This window comes from Balaenoptera ricei, chromosome 15 (genome assembly GCF_028023285.1).
Source record: "Balaenoptera ricei isolate mBalRic1 chromosome 15, mBalRic1.hap2, whole genome shotgun sequence".
NCBI lineage: Eukaryota > Metazoa > Chordata > Mammalia > Artiodactyla > Balaenopteridae > Balaenoptera > Balaenoptera ricei.
This window is the reverse complement of record NC_082653.1, coordinates 23,652,665-23,670,895: the sequence shown is the minus strand read 5'-3', so window position 1 is coordinate 23,670,895 and position 18,231 is coordinate 23,652,665. Positions and strand designations below refer to the sequence as shown.

The 18,231-nt window shown below is 47.1% G+C and overlaps 3 protein-coding genes across 13 annotated transcripts in view; 2 read left to right on the top strand and 1 right to left on the bottom strand.

The window, feature by feature from the left end:
* Positions 1 to 12,418, top strand: part of PHF20 (PHD finger protein 20) — a 138,139-nt gene extending 125,721 nt beyond the window's left edge. For all 7 annotated transcript variants that reach the window (XM_059898144.1, XM_059898145.1, XM_059898146.1 and 4 more), the window contains 3 exons: positions 2,877 to 3,282; positions 5,049 to 5,232; positions 9,876 to 12,418. In XM_059898144.1, the coding sequence (XP_059754127.1) occupies positions 2,877 to 3,282; positions 5,049 to 5,232; positions 9,876 to 10,018 (733 nt within the window). In that variant the 3' untranslated portion in view covers positions 10,019 to 12,418. The remainder of the gene's footprint in view (positions 1 to 2,876; positions 3,283 to 5,048; positions 5,233 to 9,875) is intronic.
* A 1,829-nt stretch (positions 12,419 to 14,247) lies between these two features.
* Positions 14,248 to 15,217, bottom strand: SCAND1 (SCAN domain containing 1). Its single transcript, XM_059898157.1, has one exon. The coding sequence runs from the start codon at positions 15,036 to 15,038 to the stop codon at positions 14,499 to 14,501; it is 540 nt and encodes a 179-aa protein (XP_059754140.1). The 5' UTR covers positions 15,039 to 15,217; the 3' UTR covers positions 14,248 to 14,498.
* Positions 14,373 to 18,231, top strand: part of CNBD2 (cyclic nucleotide binding domain containing 2) — a 63,933-nt gene continuing 60,074 nt past the window's right edge. For all 5 annotated transcript variants that reach the window (XM_059898151.1, XM_059898153.1, XM_059898152.1 and 2 more), the window contains exon 1: positions 14,373 to 15,576. In XM_059898151.1, coding sequence (XP_059754134.1) covers positions 15,373 to 15,576 — 204 coding nt within the window. In that variant the 5' untranslated portion in view covers positions 14,373 to 15,372. The remainder of the gene's footprint in view (positions 15,577 to 18,231) is intronic.

Sequence of the window (18,231 nt, the reverse complement as noted above, 5' to 3'; positions counted from 1 at the left end):
AGTGACCCTGTTTTGGATGTCTTAGACTGGGTATTCCCTCACATTTTATAAAATCAGAAAATTTTCTTCCATATAAGCCAAGTGAATTTCTTCTTAACGAGATGCCAGAAATTGACTGAGACAGGTGGAAGGTGAGGGCAAACCTCAGATGATGCTCCTGATTGTAAATGTTGCTATGTTTCTTTTCATTTGAGGATTCAGTCAGATGGTGTTCTCTTTCTTCTCACTGAAATACCAGTGCTCCAGCCCTGTCCCATATTCCAGAACCTTGTTCCTTCTAAATCCCCATTTAGATCCTTCATCTTTATTTTTTTTTAATAAATTTATTTATTTTATTTATTTATTTTTGGCTGCATTGGGTCTTTGTTGCTGCGCACGGGCTTTCTCTAGTTGCGGCGAGCGGGGGCTACTCTTCGTTGCGGTGCGTGGGCTTCTCATTACGGTGGCTTCTCATTGCGGAGCACGGGCTCTAGGCGCGCGGGCTTTAGTAGTTGTGGCTCGCGGGCTCTAGAGCACAGGCTCAGTAGTTGTGGTGCACAGGCTTAGTTGCTCCGCAGCATGTGGGATCTTCCCGGACCAGGGATCGAACCCATGTCCCCTGCATTGGCAGACGGATTCTCAACCGCTACTCCACCAGGGAAGCCCCTAGATCCTTCATCTTTATAGCAGTGACTTTGTACTGGAATTAAATCTGACTTCTCCAAGAAGTTCAGGAGGGAGTATAGGGAGATCTTGTTACTCATTATATGTGGAGAAAAGAGCCTGGGAGACAGGGAGGTGGTCCCAGTATGTCTCTGTACACCTGGATAGTCTCTGCTATCACAGGCTCTGGGTCTTCATTCTCAGAAATTTTGTTCCTAAGTGACCTGGTGGATTCATTTTCAAAAGCAAACAGTAAAACTGGGAATAACTTCAAATGCTGTCATTTTGAAAGTAACATGCATGGCTGTGCATACCTTCTTCATGATTGACAAGGCTTACAAAGAAAGGCCAGGGTCATCCTTGTGTAGTAGCTGGGGCTTCAGATCTTAGCTGGGAGGATGAAAATTGTAGGAGGGAGGAAGCAAAGACTTTTGTGATTTTTGTGCAAGAACAGGTCCGTACTGTGGTCTCTATGCTCCAAGTTAACAGATTTCAGGCTACAGTAGACCTGAAAGTGAACAAGGACTCCCATTTCCTCTGATGCAGTTGTGATGTCAGAGGCATGTCTGGGGTCCTAGGTTCCTGGTACAGGCTGTGAATACCCTGTTGGAGGTGGCCAGGGACCCAGGCTGCCTCGGTGCTGGTGGTTTCCTCTCCTTCCCCAGTGGATCAGAGTGGTATTGGGGATTGCTGGGGTGGGAGAGCCAAGAAAGGATAGTTGTAGCCCCTTGCGAACAGAATTTTAGGTTCTGTAAGATCATTCCATGCTGTTCTATTTATGGCCTATTCCATTTCTGCAGGAAGGCTTCAGGAAAGTGTGTGTGGGACTGGGGGGGTATCTGTATGGGGGAGTTGCTGGTGAATTCCTGCTGATCTGGTTTCAGTGTTTCTCAGTTGGGACTGGTGAAGGTAATGTTTACAATTTTACCATGAGATAATTCTCTGTATGTGTGGAATTGTACCGAGCATTACAGGATATTTAGCATCTCTGAATTCAGTGAACTGAATGCTGAGGTCACATATGTGACAATCAGTAGTCATTGTGACAGTTGGAAAGGCTCCCACACATTTCTGCACATCTGTGAACCAAATGTGAGTAGTACCCGTCCGTCCTCCCACTTGCTTGCAAACACCCCTGCCAGCTAGGAACTGCCGGTAGCTGGTGGGCCTTACTCGGGAAGCCCAGTTTTTCTTCCTCCGTTCTTTTCTCCTTTCCTTTCTTTCTTCATTTCATTTAATGATCCAAGGTTATAATGGAAGTTCTGGATGGTAAACAAGAGTTAAAAAGGTGAAGTTTATCTAGAGTCGTGGCTTTTAAACTTAAATATATATCCCACAGTAAGAAATACATTTTATATCACTCACATGTACAAAACAGAAACTAAAATTTCACAAAACACCTACTCTTACTTAGAATAGTGCATTCTGGTATTTTCTGTTTTTCCTTTTTTACAATTGATTATGATCCAGTAAATTAAAGACTTTCTGTTGGGTCAAACCTCAGACGGTGAATGATTGTGGGAAACTCTGAAGTCATACACAGAGTTTTATGTACACGTATACATGTAGCAAGAGCTTTCAGATTCTCAGAAGTGTCTGTGGCCCAAAAAGGGAGCAGAATCCTTGTTCTTTAATAACAGATTTTCCTCTTTGGAATGGTGCGAACAGAAGATTTTGTTATTAATGGCCTATGCCTAGATGACTTCTGGTTACCACCTCCCTCCCGGGTCACCACTGGATTTGTGTAATTGAGTGCCATTGCATGCCAGGATTATCATGGCTGTTTATTAATAAGTTAAGGTTATTTTTAGTCACAATTGAAGAGCACTTTACTGCCAACAAAGTACTATACTTCCATTCAAATTAATTCACTTCATCTATAGCAAACTCAGTGGTTGCTGGCAGACAGGTAGATGGTTAGCCAGATTTGCAGAGGAGGAAACGGGAACGAGGCTGGCTGAGTGACATGGCTCAGCTGCACTGCTAATCAGCGGCTGAGCTGAAATGCAGCCAGGTCTTCTGACTCCCAAGTCCAGTCCCACTCACTGTGAGTGATACAGCAGGAGCTTGCCTGGAAGTGGTCTCCTCAGAGGCTGCTGATTTACATTCCCTCTTGTGTGGCAAATGGTGGCTTGTACCAGTTGGCCCAGGTGGGAGGTCTTCGCCCCTGTTGGAAAGCCCCTGCAGTGGTCCCAGGTACTCCAAAGCCCTCTCCGTGTTTGCCCTCCCAACAGAAGCCGGGAGCATCCTGATCTGCAGCTGTGGTGTCAGCCTTGGAAACAGCATCTGGCGGAGGGGAGATCTCATTCCAAACACATCCATGTCACTGAAGCCAAGAGCAGGGAGGAAGCCCCAAGCTATAGAACTTTGAACGGGGCGGTGGAGAAGCCTCTGCCCCTGCCCTTGCCCCGGTCTGTGGAGGAGTCATATATCACCAGCGAGCACTGCTACCAGAAGCCCCGCACCTACTACCCCGCTGTGGAACAGAAGCTGGTGGTGGAGACCCGGCGCTCTGCCCTTGACGATGCAGTCAACCCCCTCCACGAGAATGGTGACGATTCCCTCTCTCCGCGCCTGGGCTGGCCTCTAGAACAAGACAGGAGCAGAGGGGACAGTGACCCCAAACCCAGCTCCCCAAAGGTATGGGGCTCGCTTGTACTGGTTCTTAATTCGGTGTTTGAGTGTTTGTACCTTCTCCTCCTAGGGCTAAATGTTCTGTGGAAGATGTTTATTATAGAGTTGTATTTACTGTGAAATTGTATATAAATTTGCTTATCATAGATGTATTTTGGTCTGTTAAAATGAGTACAAAGTCAAGAGAGCCCACTTAAACCCCAAAGATCATTGGTTCTAGGAAATGTCCACAAAGTGGCAGAGTTGGGGGCGGGGTGTGGAGAGGTGGGAGGTAGCAGGGGAAAAGGGTTGACTGGAACTTGATAAATGGAAGTAAGTTAGGAAAGTGAGTTTTTTTCTTCAGTGCAATTTATAGTTGCCCGTGGGTGCTATTCCTTCTCACAAGCAAAGAATGAGTCAGGTGTTTTGTTAGGCATAAGGTTTTCAGTACAATTCTATGCTGGCTTTACTTTTCACTTTGCAGCCCTGACATAGGAACAGTCCATTTTGTCAAAATATTTGCTGGTTTCATCAGTTTTCCCAAGAGATACTCTCAGTTTCTTGTTATTCAAGTCATTCTCTTCTGGAGCCCCCTGTGTTCTCTTGCCAGTGTTCACTGGTCTCATTCTGCCCTATCCTCAGTTGTCAGTGAGGATTTGTGTGATTTGAGAGCTTCTCCACCCTTGTCATACTTACCTTCACAGACTTCATTGTGTGGGATGGTATCACCAGCATAAGTCCATTGCTGCATCTTGCCGAGGGGGAGCATCCTAGGTTAGAAGCCCCTCAAGGGTGGGCATTATACCTCGTTCAGCCTGTATCCTTGCCAGGGTCTAAACAGTGCTGGGTGAGGCTGCTGAGGACATAGTCTTTGGAGACAGACCCAGTTTCAAGTCTGGGCTCAGCCACTTTATATCACTGTGTGATTCTGAGCAGGTCACTTCACCTCCTCAGACGTGTCTCCTTACCCCCCTATCGAGTGGAGCCAGTGGCAGCGCCCTCTCAATTACTGTGCAGCATATCTGTGAAAAGCTCTCAGAACATGGCTTTGCACATAGTCACCCCTAAATAAATGTTAACTAGAACCTGTTTCATTTCAAATGAGTGAATGAAAGGTTGCGGTCACAAACCCCAGAAAAGGTTTGTGATCATGCAGACTAGGCAAATTGCCTAGAGGTGTCTGGCACATCATGAAAAAATCAGGAAATACTGGGCCTAAACAAGGCAGCTGGGGTTAAAAATCTCTTTCATTGGTAGCAGGCTGACCATAGGCCGGCACTGTGTTTTATAAACATTATCCTATTTCATCCTCATGAACCTTTAAAGTAGGATTTACTACTTCCTTCTTCCCCATGAGGGAACAGAGGCCCAGAGAGGTGAAGTAACTCATCCAGATACATGCATTCAGCAAGATATGGAGCTAGGACTTAAAGCTAGTTTGTCTGACATCCACATACTAACCCTTGTCTACGCTCGCCCTGCTGTATTCTGATCTCAGGTTTCTGGAAGCCCTTCTGTGAGGCCTACTTCAGGCCTAGGGCATTGGGCCATTCTTTGGTAAGCAGCTGTGGGATCCTCTGAGCCGGAGGTCTGTGCTGCCCTGAGGTGGTTGTTATTGGTACAGCAGGCACGCTTCTGCCCAGTGCCCAAGAGGGGAGGAAGGGGGCAGGGAGGTAGAGAGTTGGGATATTCAAACTGCAACTGGGTTTTCAGATGGTTGTGGACACTGGCTGGTTGGAAAAGGGGCTGGGAGCTGTCTCCATGCAGTAACTTCAATGTTGTTGCATCCCCAGGTGAGGGAATATGTCTCCAAAAAGGTCCTACCTGAGGAAGCCCCCGCTCGGAAGCTGCTGGACAGAGGCGGAGAGGGGCTGCTGAGCTCCCAGCACCAGTGGCAGTTTAACCTGCTGACACACGTGGAGTCTCTTCAGGACGAAGTCACGCATAGGATGGACTCCATTGAGAAGGAGCTGGACGGTAGGGCTCCCTCCTTGGCTCCTTGCCCTTGGCAGGCACTGTGGGCCCGCCGGGGTGAGCTGCTTTCTGAACCCCCTGATCTGGCTCTCCAGGCACAGCTGTGTTCCTGCCTCCTCTCTGTCACTCTCACCACCTTCATTCTCCCCTCAAGATGGCAGAGCCTTACTTTTAGTATTGATCGGGCACTTCTAAGGTTTGTGCGATGTCAGGGGTCCTGCCTCACTTTCCCAGTCCCTTCTGCCAAGGAGAGCGTGCAGAAGAGCAGCTGGACTCTGCCTGCGGGTAATGTGTGATCTGAGCAGATCTTTACTAAGCCAGTTCTGTGGGGAATTGAAACTTTGACGTATTTGAGCTTTTAGGATGTCTGAGGATTGATCTGAAAACACTTTTTATTTCAGCCTTTCTTAAAATCTAATATGAAGCCTTCTCCTCTTTATCAGTAGAGATTTAAGAACTTGACTAAGTCATTTACGTGGCCCCTGGGTATTTGTCCCAGATGTTAGTGGTAACAAATGGGCTTGGAGGACTGAACTCTTGATCCCCAGGATGTTGTCAGTTTGCTTTTTGAAGACAAACTTCCTTCTTGATTATTTGTTGTCTTATTCTCTTATTTCCTAATTATTTGTTTTCATCCTTAGAAAGGAGACTGATTAAGAAATAAATGTTCTGTTTGAGGATTCTGAGTACAGCCAGGCTGTTATTACTGTAATTGGGGATGAAATAACTCAGAAGAAAAATGCCATGTGTTACGTAAGCGAGGGTCACAAGGTGTGGCTGAGGCCAGGCCAGGGGAGGAGAGCTGCTGTGAGGGGAAGTGATAACAGGAAGGCTTCCTGGAGCTCCTGGGACTGAAGGGGAGCCTTGAAGAGAGTGATGTTTTCTGCTACGGGGAGGGGGGGGGTCGGTGACTGAGGGTGGATGATACGAGGACTGGCTCGACTGGGAAAGGGTTGGCCCTGTTGGAGGACAGCGAGGACGAAAGCCTAACACGCCCTCATGCTTTCTTTCCTGCCCCGGAGGCAAACCTGCGGAACCGGGAATGGGAGGCCAGTCCAGGGTCCATTGTGAGGGCATTTCTGGAAGGTGGAGTGTTTCTGTCTCTCTTTCACTCCTGAAAGGTTTCCTTGGGCTCCTTAGACCTGTAGCTGATGCCAGGTCTGTGAAAAACCCTGCTATTAGAAAGCTGAAAGAGGATCAAATGCCAGACTGAAAATTGTAGAGTTTCAGACAGTGGCGGTAGAATTGGCTCTGGGTCCCTGAGAAGAGGCTTAGCACCATGGAAACAGGGCAAAGGTTCTGTTGTTGCCAAAGGAACCTGCCCCTAGGGGAGAAGTCAGAGCTTTCTTTCCTTCTTCCTTCCTCCCTCCCTCCCTTCCATTTTATTTTTGGCTGCTTTGGGTCTTAGTTGTGGCACGCGGGATCTTTTGTTGCGGCGCGCAGGCTTCTCTCTCTCTAGCTGTGGCACATGGGCTCCAGAGCGCGTGGGCTCTGTAGTTTGTGGCATGTGGGCTCTCTAGTTGAGGCGCGCGCGGGCTTAGTTGCCCCGAGGCATGTGGGATCTTAGTTCCCCGACCAGGGATCAAACCCACATCCCCTGCATTGGAAGGCAGATTCTTTAACTGGACCACCAGGGAAGTCCAAAGAGCCTACCTACTTCTTAATCACTGACTTACCCTTGCCGCCCAGCTTGGGCTGCTCCGGCCCTGAGTTCACTGAGTGGTCAGTGTGGCAAGGATGATAAGCCTGGGCTCCCTTCTCTGGCCTTCCAGAGGACTCTTGTGTCCTGCTCATCTGGGGCCACATACTCTGTTCTTGTTCTGATATTCCAGGCCCCGAGAGGTACTGGAAGCATGAAAATCAATTATAAAGTTTAAAGATTTTATTCAGGTAAACAGAGTTTGCATTGTATTTAATTAAGATTCATCAGAATCCCATTGTATTTCTACTATCTTCATTTCATCTAAATACCGTCGAGAGAAACTGAGCTTTTATAGGAATTTGGATACAATATTCCTTTTTAAAAAGTCTGATAAGCTATTATATTGACTTTTAAAAATGTCATTGTTTCAGTATTAACCATTATTTAATAACTTATGTAGTTGTGTGAACAGTCTTATAAAACTAAAAGATGAAAGATATTTAATGACCATGAAAATACTGAATCTTTTAGCATTAGAAAGATTTTTGTTTTTAAATGTTACCGTAGTGAGCATTGGCCTCTATCTAGATGGTCTGGGGGAGTGTATTTGAAATGAAACTTTACCTTTATAACCTTCTGCCTTGCTTGGAATCATGATACTGTTGAGAAGCTGTTGAGCATCCTTAAAAGAGAAACTTGGGGTGATGGTCCAGCACCTGGTGTGGAGAGAAGGCTGGCTTACTGGATGCTGGGGTCCAGAGGAGGTGCTGTTGGCTCCCACAGCCAACACAGTTCTGGGTCTGGTCTTCTTCATTCCTGCTAGAGAGAAGACTTCCACCTTCGGGGCTCCAAACACTCCTGTTAACCAAGTTCAGAGACTATGAGTGGCCTAGACTCTTCCAGTCTGCACACTGACTGATGCTCTTTCTCCCTGTGCGTGCCTGCTGGGTCACCATGGTGTTGGGGGACGTCTTGGGTGAGCCCGAACCAGATCTGAGGTAGTTCCAGTAGCTTTAAGAGGGGCCTCTCAGCAATTGTAGGATCATCTTGCCAAGGACAGACTGACTGACATTTTCTCTTGGAATCAACACAGCCAGCCTTGACTGCCTTAGACTCACCCAGATGGGCTCTTACGGCATTAACTTTGAGTCTTTTCTCCATTTACTTTTTTTTTAAAAAAAAGGATTTATTTATGCATGCATGCCAGGTCTTTGGGATCTTCGTTGCTGCGTGTGGGATCTTTAGTTGCGGCATGTGGGATCTAGTTCCCTGATCAGGGATCAAACCTGGGTCCCCTGCATTGGGAGCGTGGAGTCTTAACCACTGCACCACTGGGGAAGTCCCCCCTCCATTTACTCTTGTGCTCTTTAGCTGAGCAGTTCCTGTCTCTCTCTAGTCTGTGGACTTCTTTTTCTTTTTTCTTTTTTTTTTTAATAAGACTTACTGTTGTATTGAAACTGGTCACTATGGAGTTTTTCTTGCTCAGGAGGTCACTGGCCAATGTCATTTAACTTTGATCCTTTACTCTTGGTTTTCAAGTTCCGTCTGAGAAGTCAGTTTTATATTTCTTATTTTCAAGTCCTTGTACTTGTTGAGATCAGGAGGAGGGAAGGTTCCTCCTCCTTGGAACCCCCAAGTACCAACAAGAAATCTGATGGAGGAAGGTGAACTCTGCGGAGCCCGAGCGTTCAGTGGGGCATATCGCTGGACTGTTCCTGCATTCTCTCACTGCCTCTGTTGAGAACCTACTATGTACCAGGCAAAGTTGAGTGTTAGGGATATAATGGTGAGTAAGGCAGACTCTGCCTCTGCTCTCATGGAGCTTGATCTTATGTTAGAGACAGATATTAATTAAATCATCCCGTTATGTTTAATTACAAACCAGGATAAGTGCCCCAAAGGAGAGCAAGTGATATAGCATAGCACCTGCGACACAGGGACCAGATTCAGAGTGTAGAGTTGAGGAAGGCTTCCCTGAGAAGTAACTTGCAGGGAACAAAGGATTTAGAAAGGTGGGAAGGAAGATGGAGGGCTGGTCTGAGGAGGGCGGAGGATTGTGTGTGAGTCTGCAGGCTGCTTGAGGAACAGGCACTGCATGGTCTTCCTCTTTCTGCACTCTGGCTCCAGGGTCCAGATGGTGCTCAGTAGAGGTTGGTGCACAGCCTAGAAAGGCTATGGGCAGGCCGGGGTAAGCACAGGGCCTACCTGGATGGGCTGGCTCTTGTCAGAGGTGCAGGGCTCTGGAATGGCCCCTCCCCAAATGCCAGAGCTTAAGGGAGTGGCTTGGGGAAGAACAAATATCTTTCTATAGAGAAATTTCTGCTCTCAGAAGCAAGACAGCTTTTTAGATATTGAACTAATTGTAGTCAAGTTTGTTAGTACCTGGACATTTTACATTAAGTACTTAGAAAATAAAATCAGAGTGTTCTGTGCTACTGATGATAGGAATCAATATGAAGCAGATCAGAATTTATGGAGACAAAAATAGACCTTTTCAAGTCCCTTTAGATTCTCATTTTTCTTAACAGAAGGCTAAAACACCAGGCTTTCTGATTTTCAACATGGGAAAGCCTTATAAAGATGGGGCGGTAACACTGAGAAAGGTGGGTCCTTCCAAGCCGGCTAGACTATAGAGCTGCACGAATGCAGTAGTCACTAGCTATGTGTGGCTATTTAAATTAATTAAAATGGAATAAAATTTAAATTCAGTTCCTCGGTTGCACTAGCCACATTTTAAGTACTCAGTGGCTATATTAGACAACACGGACATAGCCCATTTCCGTCATTGCAGAAAGTTCTGTTGGACTGCACTGCTCTACAGCATTTGAGCTTTGTCCTAGGAGTAATACTTTGCAGAGAGGGTGATGAGTCAGTGTTGCCTGAAATGGCCCTCCCTCCCCGTCCCCCATGAGTGGTTAGGTGGGATAAAGTGCTGAAATTCTTGCTGACATTCTTGCATATCAAGTGTTGAGAACTCACCGGGTCCTCTCTCTTCTGCCTACAGTGTTGGAGAGCTGGCTGGACTACACTGGGGAGCTGGAGCCCCCGGAGCCTCTGGCCAGGCTTCCGCAGCTCAAGCATTGCATCAAGCAGCTGCTGACGGACCTGGGCAAGGTGCAACAGATCGCACTCTGCTGCTCAACATGAAACTGGGCACCCCACACTAATGGGGCCACAATCCTGGGGCACCTGCAGGAGGAGCTTCACATATTTAAATAAATAAACCTAGCATGCCGAATGCACGTGACACCGACTGACTTCAGGGATCTGGGCAGGGGTGTGATGGACTTGGACAAAGAGGCCGTTTTGGCTGCTGGAAGGGAGGGCACTCTGATCTCGAAGCCTACCAAGAAGGTAGCAAATAGACTCTTGGGATTCCCTTCTTCTGTGCACATTGTTGAATGGAGAGTGAGTCTTTTTGCACAAACTTCACTTGAAATCGTGCCACTGATGATAAATGGAATGAGAGCCAAAAAAGTTTAGTCGGAAACAGTTGTAAATTCAACTTGCAGCTTATTTAATTGACTTCTCTGTCAGGTTGGGGCACATGCCAAGCCTTCTGGTTTTCTGCCTGGCATGGATTTAGGCAGCAGGCATCATTTTCGTTTTTCCAGCTTCGTGGGAATGTTGTGACTTCACCATTCTGTGGAGGTTGGGAAGGAGCAGAGGCTTTGGTGCCCTGCCTTCTTAGAACTCTTCACTTTCTCACCACCTCTCTTGCATGACTTCATGGTACCGGGGACAAGTTTTGTATGCTTTCACCCCAGAATTGGCTGGGTTGTGTCTTTTGTAGCAGAACCCATACAGCCTGTGGAAGAACTAGAATCTCACTGTAATAAGAATCTAGGAGGAATTCCAAACTGAAGCAGGCAGGGTCTGGAACCCAAAGGACAGCATTTTCTACCCACTTCTTGACAGCTTACCAGTTCTATTTAATGTCCAAAAAATGGTTCCCCCAAATTTGAACTCTCACTGTAAAGATTTGTTAACAAAGAATGTGGTTTGGGGAATTACCTTACTTTGTATTGTTGTAAACAAACCAGATTCTACATCTGCTGCCGCTTTTCTCCTTCCCCGAAGGGTATATGTTCAGTAGTTGGCATTTTCAGAATTGTTTTAATATACTTTAACACTTTAAATTTCCTGTTCGTATTATTTTGTGAGATCAAGGTGATTATGCTGCTTAAGGTCCAGGTACAGTTTGTACCTTTTGAGACAATATTTGTTACTCTTCCAGGTTACGGTTCCACGTGTAATTGTTTTGTTTTTCCTTACTAGGCAAAGTTAAAGAAAATGTTCCATGCTTTGAGGAGTGACCCATTTTACCATTTAGTTTTCCTATCACTAAAGGCAAAAATCAAAGCACATCTATCCATTAACACTCACAAGTTAATTATGGGTTTATGAATCTGTAATGTTATATGCTGCAAATATTTACTATGTAAACGTGAAGTAGCCAATATCTCAATAGCAATGACAGTATCTCCGGTGACCTTTGGGATGGTTAGGCTTTAAGGTACAGGTCATTGCAGTCACAAAGCCCTCTGTACCAAGATTTGTTTCAGGGTATGCTTTGTCTAGTAATTTAACTCACCATTTGATATAAAATGAATTTAGGACAAGTTGACCTGCTGTAGCTCATCCATCAGAGGGAATACATGTGGCTATGACATCTGTAGTAAAGCTGACACAATTCCTCTGTAAGAGGTTGTTTCCCATTGCTAATGTTGGTGTTTCTGGTGTGGGAAGAAATGCTCAAGGAGTATGCATGGCATCTGTGTTTTGCATAATTTATCAGACGGCCACATTATAAGAACTGTGTGAAGCTTGTCTGAAAGGGGAAGAAACAGGATGATTTTCTGTAGCCACAACTGTGAGGTATGGTGACTTATTAGATTACTGATTTTTCTTTCCTGAAAACACATTTGAGCATAACTTCTGGGGAAGCTGTAACTTTAAGGGAGTCAATCTCATGTCTTTTTCAAGATGAAATAAGAAACTGAGTTACCCTAATTTTGCGAAGTGGCCATTATTGGGTTTAATGTATGCTTTTTGTAAAGGAAATAATCCCATTTCACTCATTGTGACCTTTGTCCTTAGGGAAGCAGGGGGTGACTCCAAGTTCTGATAAACCCCAGTGTGCTTCCCTAATTTAAAGCCATGTTGAGGGGCTCCATCCCCAATTCCTGGGTCACGTTGAATTAACCCCAGGCTGGAGCACTGGAAACTGTTATTTGCAAATATTACTGTTACCATTTAGAAATATGTACACTACCTAAGTTTTCTTTTGAGAAAAACTATCCACCTATAAAAAAAATTGCCTTGACAAAAGCAGTTCTGGTTTGACTAATCATTTTGTTTAAGTGATGAGTGTATGCAAGGTGGACCCTTGATGAGCCAACATTGCACTGTGGATACATATCTATGTTTACGCGCTATTAGAACAGAAGGCGCTGTATATAGAAATGTTGCTTTGAAGCAATATTTGCAAAACATGCAAACTTCTGTATCTGTATTTGGAAAAAATAAAACAGGTTTTTGTTGCTACGTTTTAGTCATTTGTTATAGTTACCCTATTTTTCTTTCATATAAATTTATTTTTTTTTATATTTATTTTTAGCTGCATTGGGTCTTCGTTGCTGCATGCAGGCTTTCTCTAGTTGTGGTGAGTGGGGGCTACTCTTTGTTGCGGTGCACGGGCTTCTCATTGCAGTGGCTTCTCTTGTTGCAGAGCATGGGCTCTAGGCATGCAGGCTTCAGTAGTTGTGGCACACAGGCTCAGTAGCTGTGGCTCGCGGGCTCCAGAGCGCAGGCTCAGTAGCTGTGGCGCACGGGCTTAGTTGCTCCGTGGCATGTGGGATCTTCCCGGACCAGGGCTTGAACCTATCTCTCCTGCATTGGCAGGCAGATTCTTATTAACGACTGCACCACCAGGGAAGTCCCATCTACCCTGTTTTTAATGTGCATTAATTTTCTATAAACATTACCTTTTAAAGGAAGTCTGCTTTTACATTCTAAATAGATGTATCTTCTGCAGGGAGGCAGATGCAGGCTTAAACCCAAAATCCCAAGGAAGTATGCAAAATACTTTTGAATTCATTTAAGTGTCTTTAATATTCAAAAGTAAAATGCCCCACACCACCCTCTAGCCCAGTCTGGCTCATGCTTTGTGATGTGAGCTGCAGGACTATTCAATTTTTGATTGTTGAAAGCAGTGCAGGGAAAATAGGTCTGGCCTGCCTTATATTAAAAGATGGGACCCACTGCAATTAGGACCCTTCTTTTTTTTTTTTTTTCATTTTTTTAAATGTCATTTATTATTATTATTTTTTAATTAATTAATTAATTTATTTATTTATTTTTGGCTGTGTTGGGTCTTCGTTTCTGTGCGAGGGCTTTCTCCAGTTGCGGAGAGCGGGGGCCACTCTTCATCGCGGTGCGCGGGCCTCTCACTGTCGCGGCCTCTCCTGTTGCAGAGCACAGGCTCCAGACGCGCAGGCTCAGTAGTTGTGGCTCACGGGCTTAGTTGCTCCGCGGCATGTGGGATCTTCCCAGACCAGGGCTCGAACCCGTGTCCCCTGCATTGGCAGGCAGATTCTTAACCACTGCGCCACCAGGGAAGCCCCCAATTAGGACCCTTCTGAGGCCAAGCCAAACGGCCTATGAACCCCAATCAGCTCCTTCCTGGGTGTGCGGAAGACTCAATGAATGGAGTAGGCTCTAAGGTTATATTGCAGAGCTTCCCCATTACTTGCCACATTGCTTCTTCCCTCCTAAACAATTATGCTTATTAAAAAAGTTAAGGGAGGCAGTTGGAGAGACATTAAAGTGAGTAGCAATCCATTAGTTCACACCAGATATGCTCCTTAAATCTTTCAAGAGCCTTAAAATTTGGTAAGGAAGGCGAGTATGGAGGCTTAAACCAGAGCTCACAAACAAGAACTAGCCTATCTCTGTAAACATCTGCACTAAACACTTAATAAAATAGCCCTATAACTTGGGCCTTTGGGGAAGTCTGTTCCCAAAGGGCAGGCTGATGGAGCAAGTTGGTGGCAGCATTGGTATAGCAATAGCCAGTTAAATAAGCACTAGTAGAGCCAGCTATTTGCCGGCACGACCCACCGCCATCTACAAGACAACAGAACACTGTCATCTGTTCTCTTAGGTAGGAAAACAAGCTCAAATTCTAGCTAGTGAGAGGTAGGGGCGACGATGGAACACAGGCTGCTTGCTGGAGCCCTCATTACGTAGACTCCAACAAAACAAAGGAAACCCAAGTGGGGCGCTGGGGAACGCGCAGGAGAAAAATTTCCCAGATGTGGCGGCCCAGGCCTAACCAACACATAATGATCCCACAAAAGCCAACGATGGCCAAGTGAATGAGAAACAAAGGCTTTATTCTCATGGGCTCCCAAGTTGGTTTCGTCACCAGCCAGAAAGGAGGTTGGAAATAGGCTCGGGAAAATAAGCACGGTAAAGGACGAACGAAATGGACACACGAGACTGCAGGAACTGCCAAAACTCGTTTGTCATTAACGCGTAATGGGGAGCCAGGCTCAGGGCCTCGGATCTGATCATGGCTCTAGTCCAGAGAGCGCCCGGGCCCGGCCGCCCGCAGCTCTGCCGCTCAGCCGGTGATGCGCACGTCCGTGCGGCGGCGAAGCCGCCGGGCCCGCGCTGCCTCGGGCAGGATGGCGAGCAGCTGCTCCTGCACCAGCATCTCCACGATCTGCTCCTTCGTACGGATGTCGGGCCGCAGCCACTGGCGGGAGAGCTCCCGCAGCTGTCGGAACGCCTCCCGCGGGCCTGCCGCGTCCTGGTAGCGGAACTGCCGGAATCGCTGGCGGAACGTCTCCGGGCCGGGCCGGGAGCCGGCAGGGCCTGGGGGGGATCGCGGAGCGGCTTCGGCAAGCGGCGCGGAGGCCAGGGGTGCGGGCCCGAGGGGCAGTTCCAGGGCGGCGGCGGCCGCCGCGGGAGACGTAGGATTCGCTTCGGGGGCCGCGGCGTTGAGGCTGGACGACTCGGGGGCAGGCGGTGGGGTCTCAGGAGTCGAGGAGGAGCCCATGGAATTACGCTCCGGGCCTGAGCTCAGGCCGGCCCCTTCCTCTTTCCCCGACAGTGGCGCGAGGCTCTCGGTTACTGACAAGCTTGGCTCACTCGCCGCCATGACTCCAGCTCCGGACGTCACTCTTTGTCCGGCAGCTGTGGGCGCAGCACTGCGTCTGTGAGAGGGCGGAGTGAAGAGGGAGACGTTTCCGCTAAAGGGCGGAGCCCGCGCGACCCTGAGGGAGAGGGGCGGTGGGGACCCCCAGCCTACCAGCGCCAGCAAAGCGCCTGGGGCGGCCGGAAGTGGGCGTCCCGGCTAGCTTCTCTATGGTGAGCTCGGCGCGCGAGCGTCCGGAAGCTGAGTCCGGGCTCCCGGAAGCGGCGCCCCCTCGCGTTCCTGAGTCTCGGCAGGAGGCTGTGGCTGCCGCAGGCCCGCCGGCCAGTCGAAGCGTGCAATGGCTGGCTCCGGCTGGTGGCGCCTGCGAGCACCAGTTCGAGGAGGAGGAGAAGTCGAAGAGTCGGAGGAGGAGCCGGAGGAGGGGTCGGAGGAGGAGTCGGTGCCGGAGCCGCCGCTCAAGCGCAAGCCCAAGTGCAAGCCCAAGCCTAAGGAGAAGGGGCCCAGAAGGGTCCCTATCCGCCTAGATCGCTTCGGCTTGCAGGTGACCTGCGTTTGCCCCTGCGTGCGCGCCTCCTTACTTGACCCTGATTAGGATGATGGCGAACCAATGGCTCCCGGGGGCTGGCGCCCGGCGGGTGGCGGGAGCGGGACGGCTGTCGGGTGCTGGAGGAGGGCCCAACTCGGGAAAGTTCTCTCGCTCACTCAAAAGAGGAGGGCAGTACACCCGCCTTGTGGCGAGGATGACACAAGATAACGTGTGTAAGATCTTCAACACACGTAGTAAAAGTTGCCCTTTTCATGGCACAAAGTAAATGCTCAAGAACTTTTTGCCATTACGATTTTTTTTCTTGGCGTGGCCTCTGAAACCAAGGGACAGGTGGCTCTGTGGGTTTTGCTTTTAATTTCAGGATTACTAAATAGACTAAATGCGTAGCCTCATATAGTGGCCACTAGCCACATATGCTTACTGAGCCCTTGGCATGTGGCTAGTGGGAATTGGGATGTGATGTAATGTAAAATACAGCCAGGACTTAGTATGAAAAAAAAATGTAAAATATCTCAATAATTTTTTATATTGGTTACATGTTGGATTGGTAGTATTTTGCATATATTGGGTCAAATAAAATATATCATTAAGCTTAATTTCACGTGTGTCATTTACTTTTAAATGTGGCTACTAGAAAATTTTACATTACGTATATGGTTTTCATTATACATACGTTGAACGGTAAAACTGTGCTACCCTATTGGAGTCAGGCTGCCTTTGTGGAATCCCCGAAGGGTTTATTTGCCTTAGGCCAGAGTTGCTGAGGGGATTAAATAGTGAAGACTTTGGAAAGAAAGGGCTTTTAAAATGTTTGCCTTCATTAAGTAAATTGCTGTCTCTGAGCTACAGTTTAATTATCTATAAAATGTGGATGTACTAGAACTAACCTCATTAGTAGTTATGAGAATTCAGTGAGATGATGCAGGTAAAAGCATGTAGCTCTGACAGCCCTTTGGTAAGTGATATTCTTTTTGACAACTGGCTCACAAATATGTTGTTTTTTTTTAAATTTTATTTATTTACTTATTTATTTATGGCTGTGTTGGATCTTCGTTTCTGTGTGAGGGCTTTCTCTAGTTGCGGCAAGTGGGGGCCACTCTTCATCGCGGTGCGCGGGCCTCTCACTATCGCGACCTCTCTTGTTGCGGAGCACAAGCTCCAGACGCGCAGGCTCAGTAGCTGTGGCTCACGGGCCTAGTTGCTCCGCGGCATGTGGGATCTTCCCAGACCAGGGCTCGAACCCGTGTCCCCTGCCTTGGCAGGCAGATTCTCAACCACTGCGCCACCAGGGAAGCCCACAAATATGTTTTGTATGTATTTTACAGACTGGGAAACTAAGGGAGAGACAGGGGTCCCTTATGAAGATTTTGTATAACCCTTGCAGTACCTTTGATTTCTATGCAGAATGAGTGGGCCTCTTTAACAGCCATCAACATACCAGTGGCCCTGATGTAAAACTTGCCTCCCCCATAGGATGTGCTCTTGTAAATGGGTTGAAGTAGATCCTTACAGAACAGTTTCCACAGCCTGAAAACCTTGAAAGTCATCACAATGGGTCTTTAATGTTTTTAGTTAGTAATATGTAAAAATTGAGAGATTTCACGTGCAAATCTGGATTTCCAGTTTTTCTTGAAAAAGTGGACAAGCTGGCTGCACTGGACCCACCCACATTCCTGCCAGTTAACAATTAGCTGGAGCTGAGCCTCCTTCCTTTAGACAGATACTCTGTTCCAGTCAGGCTCAATCCCCACCCACCATTCCCTATTGTTCTCTGAAACAGAATGCTGTTTCATGTTACATTAACATTCAGAAGAGTTCATTTACTATTGCTCTCAGGTTGTCGTTTTCCTTAGAGCCAGTATTTTTCCCTATTTTCTTTTCAAAGGTGGGAAAACAGGGGCCTAGAGTATGTGATACCTACCAGCTTCAAACCTTTCCTTCCTCTGCCAGGCCCCTTGGCAGTTGGGTTTGCTGCCCTGAGAACCAACAGTCCTATTTCCTGTGTTGTAATAGGCAGGTGGTATCCAGGGCTAAGGGAGCCCACCAAACCCTGCTGTAAGGATGAGGGGTCCTGGAAGTCTTCACTCAGGAGGGGACATTTAAGCCTAGACTCAAGAAAAAGGGTGGAGTTAGGGGCATTCCAGGTAGAAGGCACTGTCTGTACCAAGGCACAGAGTGAATGGGAGCAAAGCTTTGTGGAAACTGCAGGCTGAGGTGAGGTCTGGGGAAGGGATAAGAGCTGAGGTTGGAAGGTCAATTAGAGGTTAAATCATAAAGAGCCTAGAATTCCATGTTGAAAAATTGAATCCTTGTCCTCTTGCAGAAGGGAACGAACTCTTGTGGAACTGGGAATCACGAGTGTTAGAGCTCTAGCCCATTTCTTCCATCCCTGTTGGAATCACAGAACATTAGAGATAGAAGGAGACATCTTAGAGTTCTACTAGAATTGTAGAATATTAGAATGGAAGGGACCTCAGAGATTAAATCCAAAATCAGTTTCAGTTATAAGCCCCCAAAATCTATTTTTAAAAAAATAATACCTCTTCCTAGAAGAAGGATGCACTTACATACTTCTGCATACAATTTCAGGTAATTTCAGATAGCCTTGAACCCATCAGGAGGGCTCAGGTTAAGTTTAAAATATATATT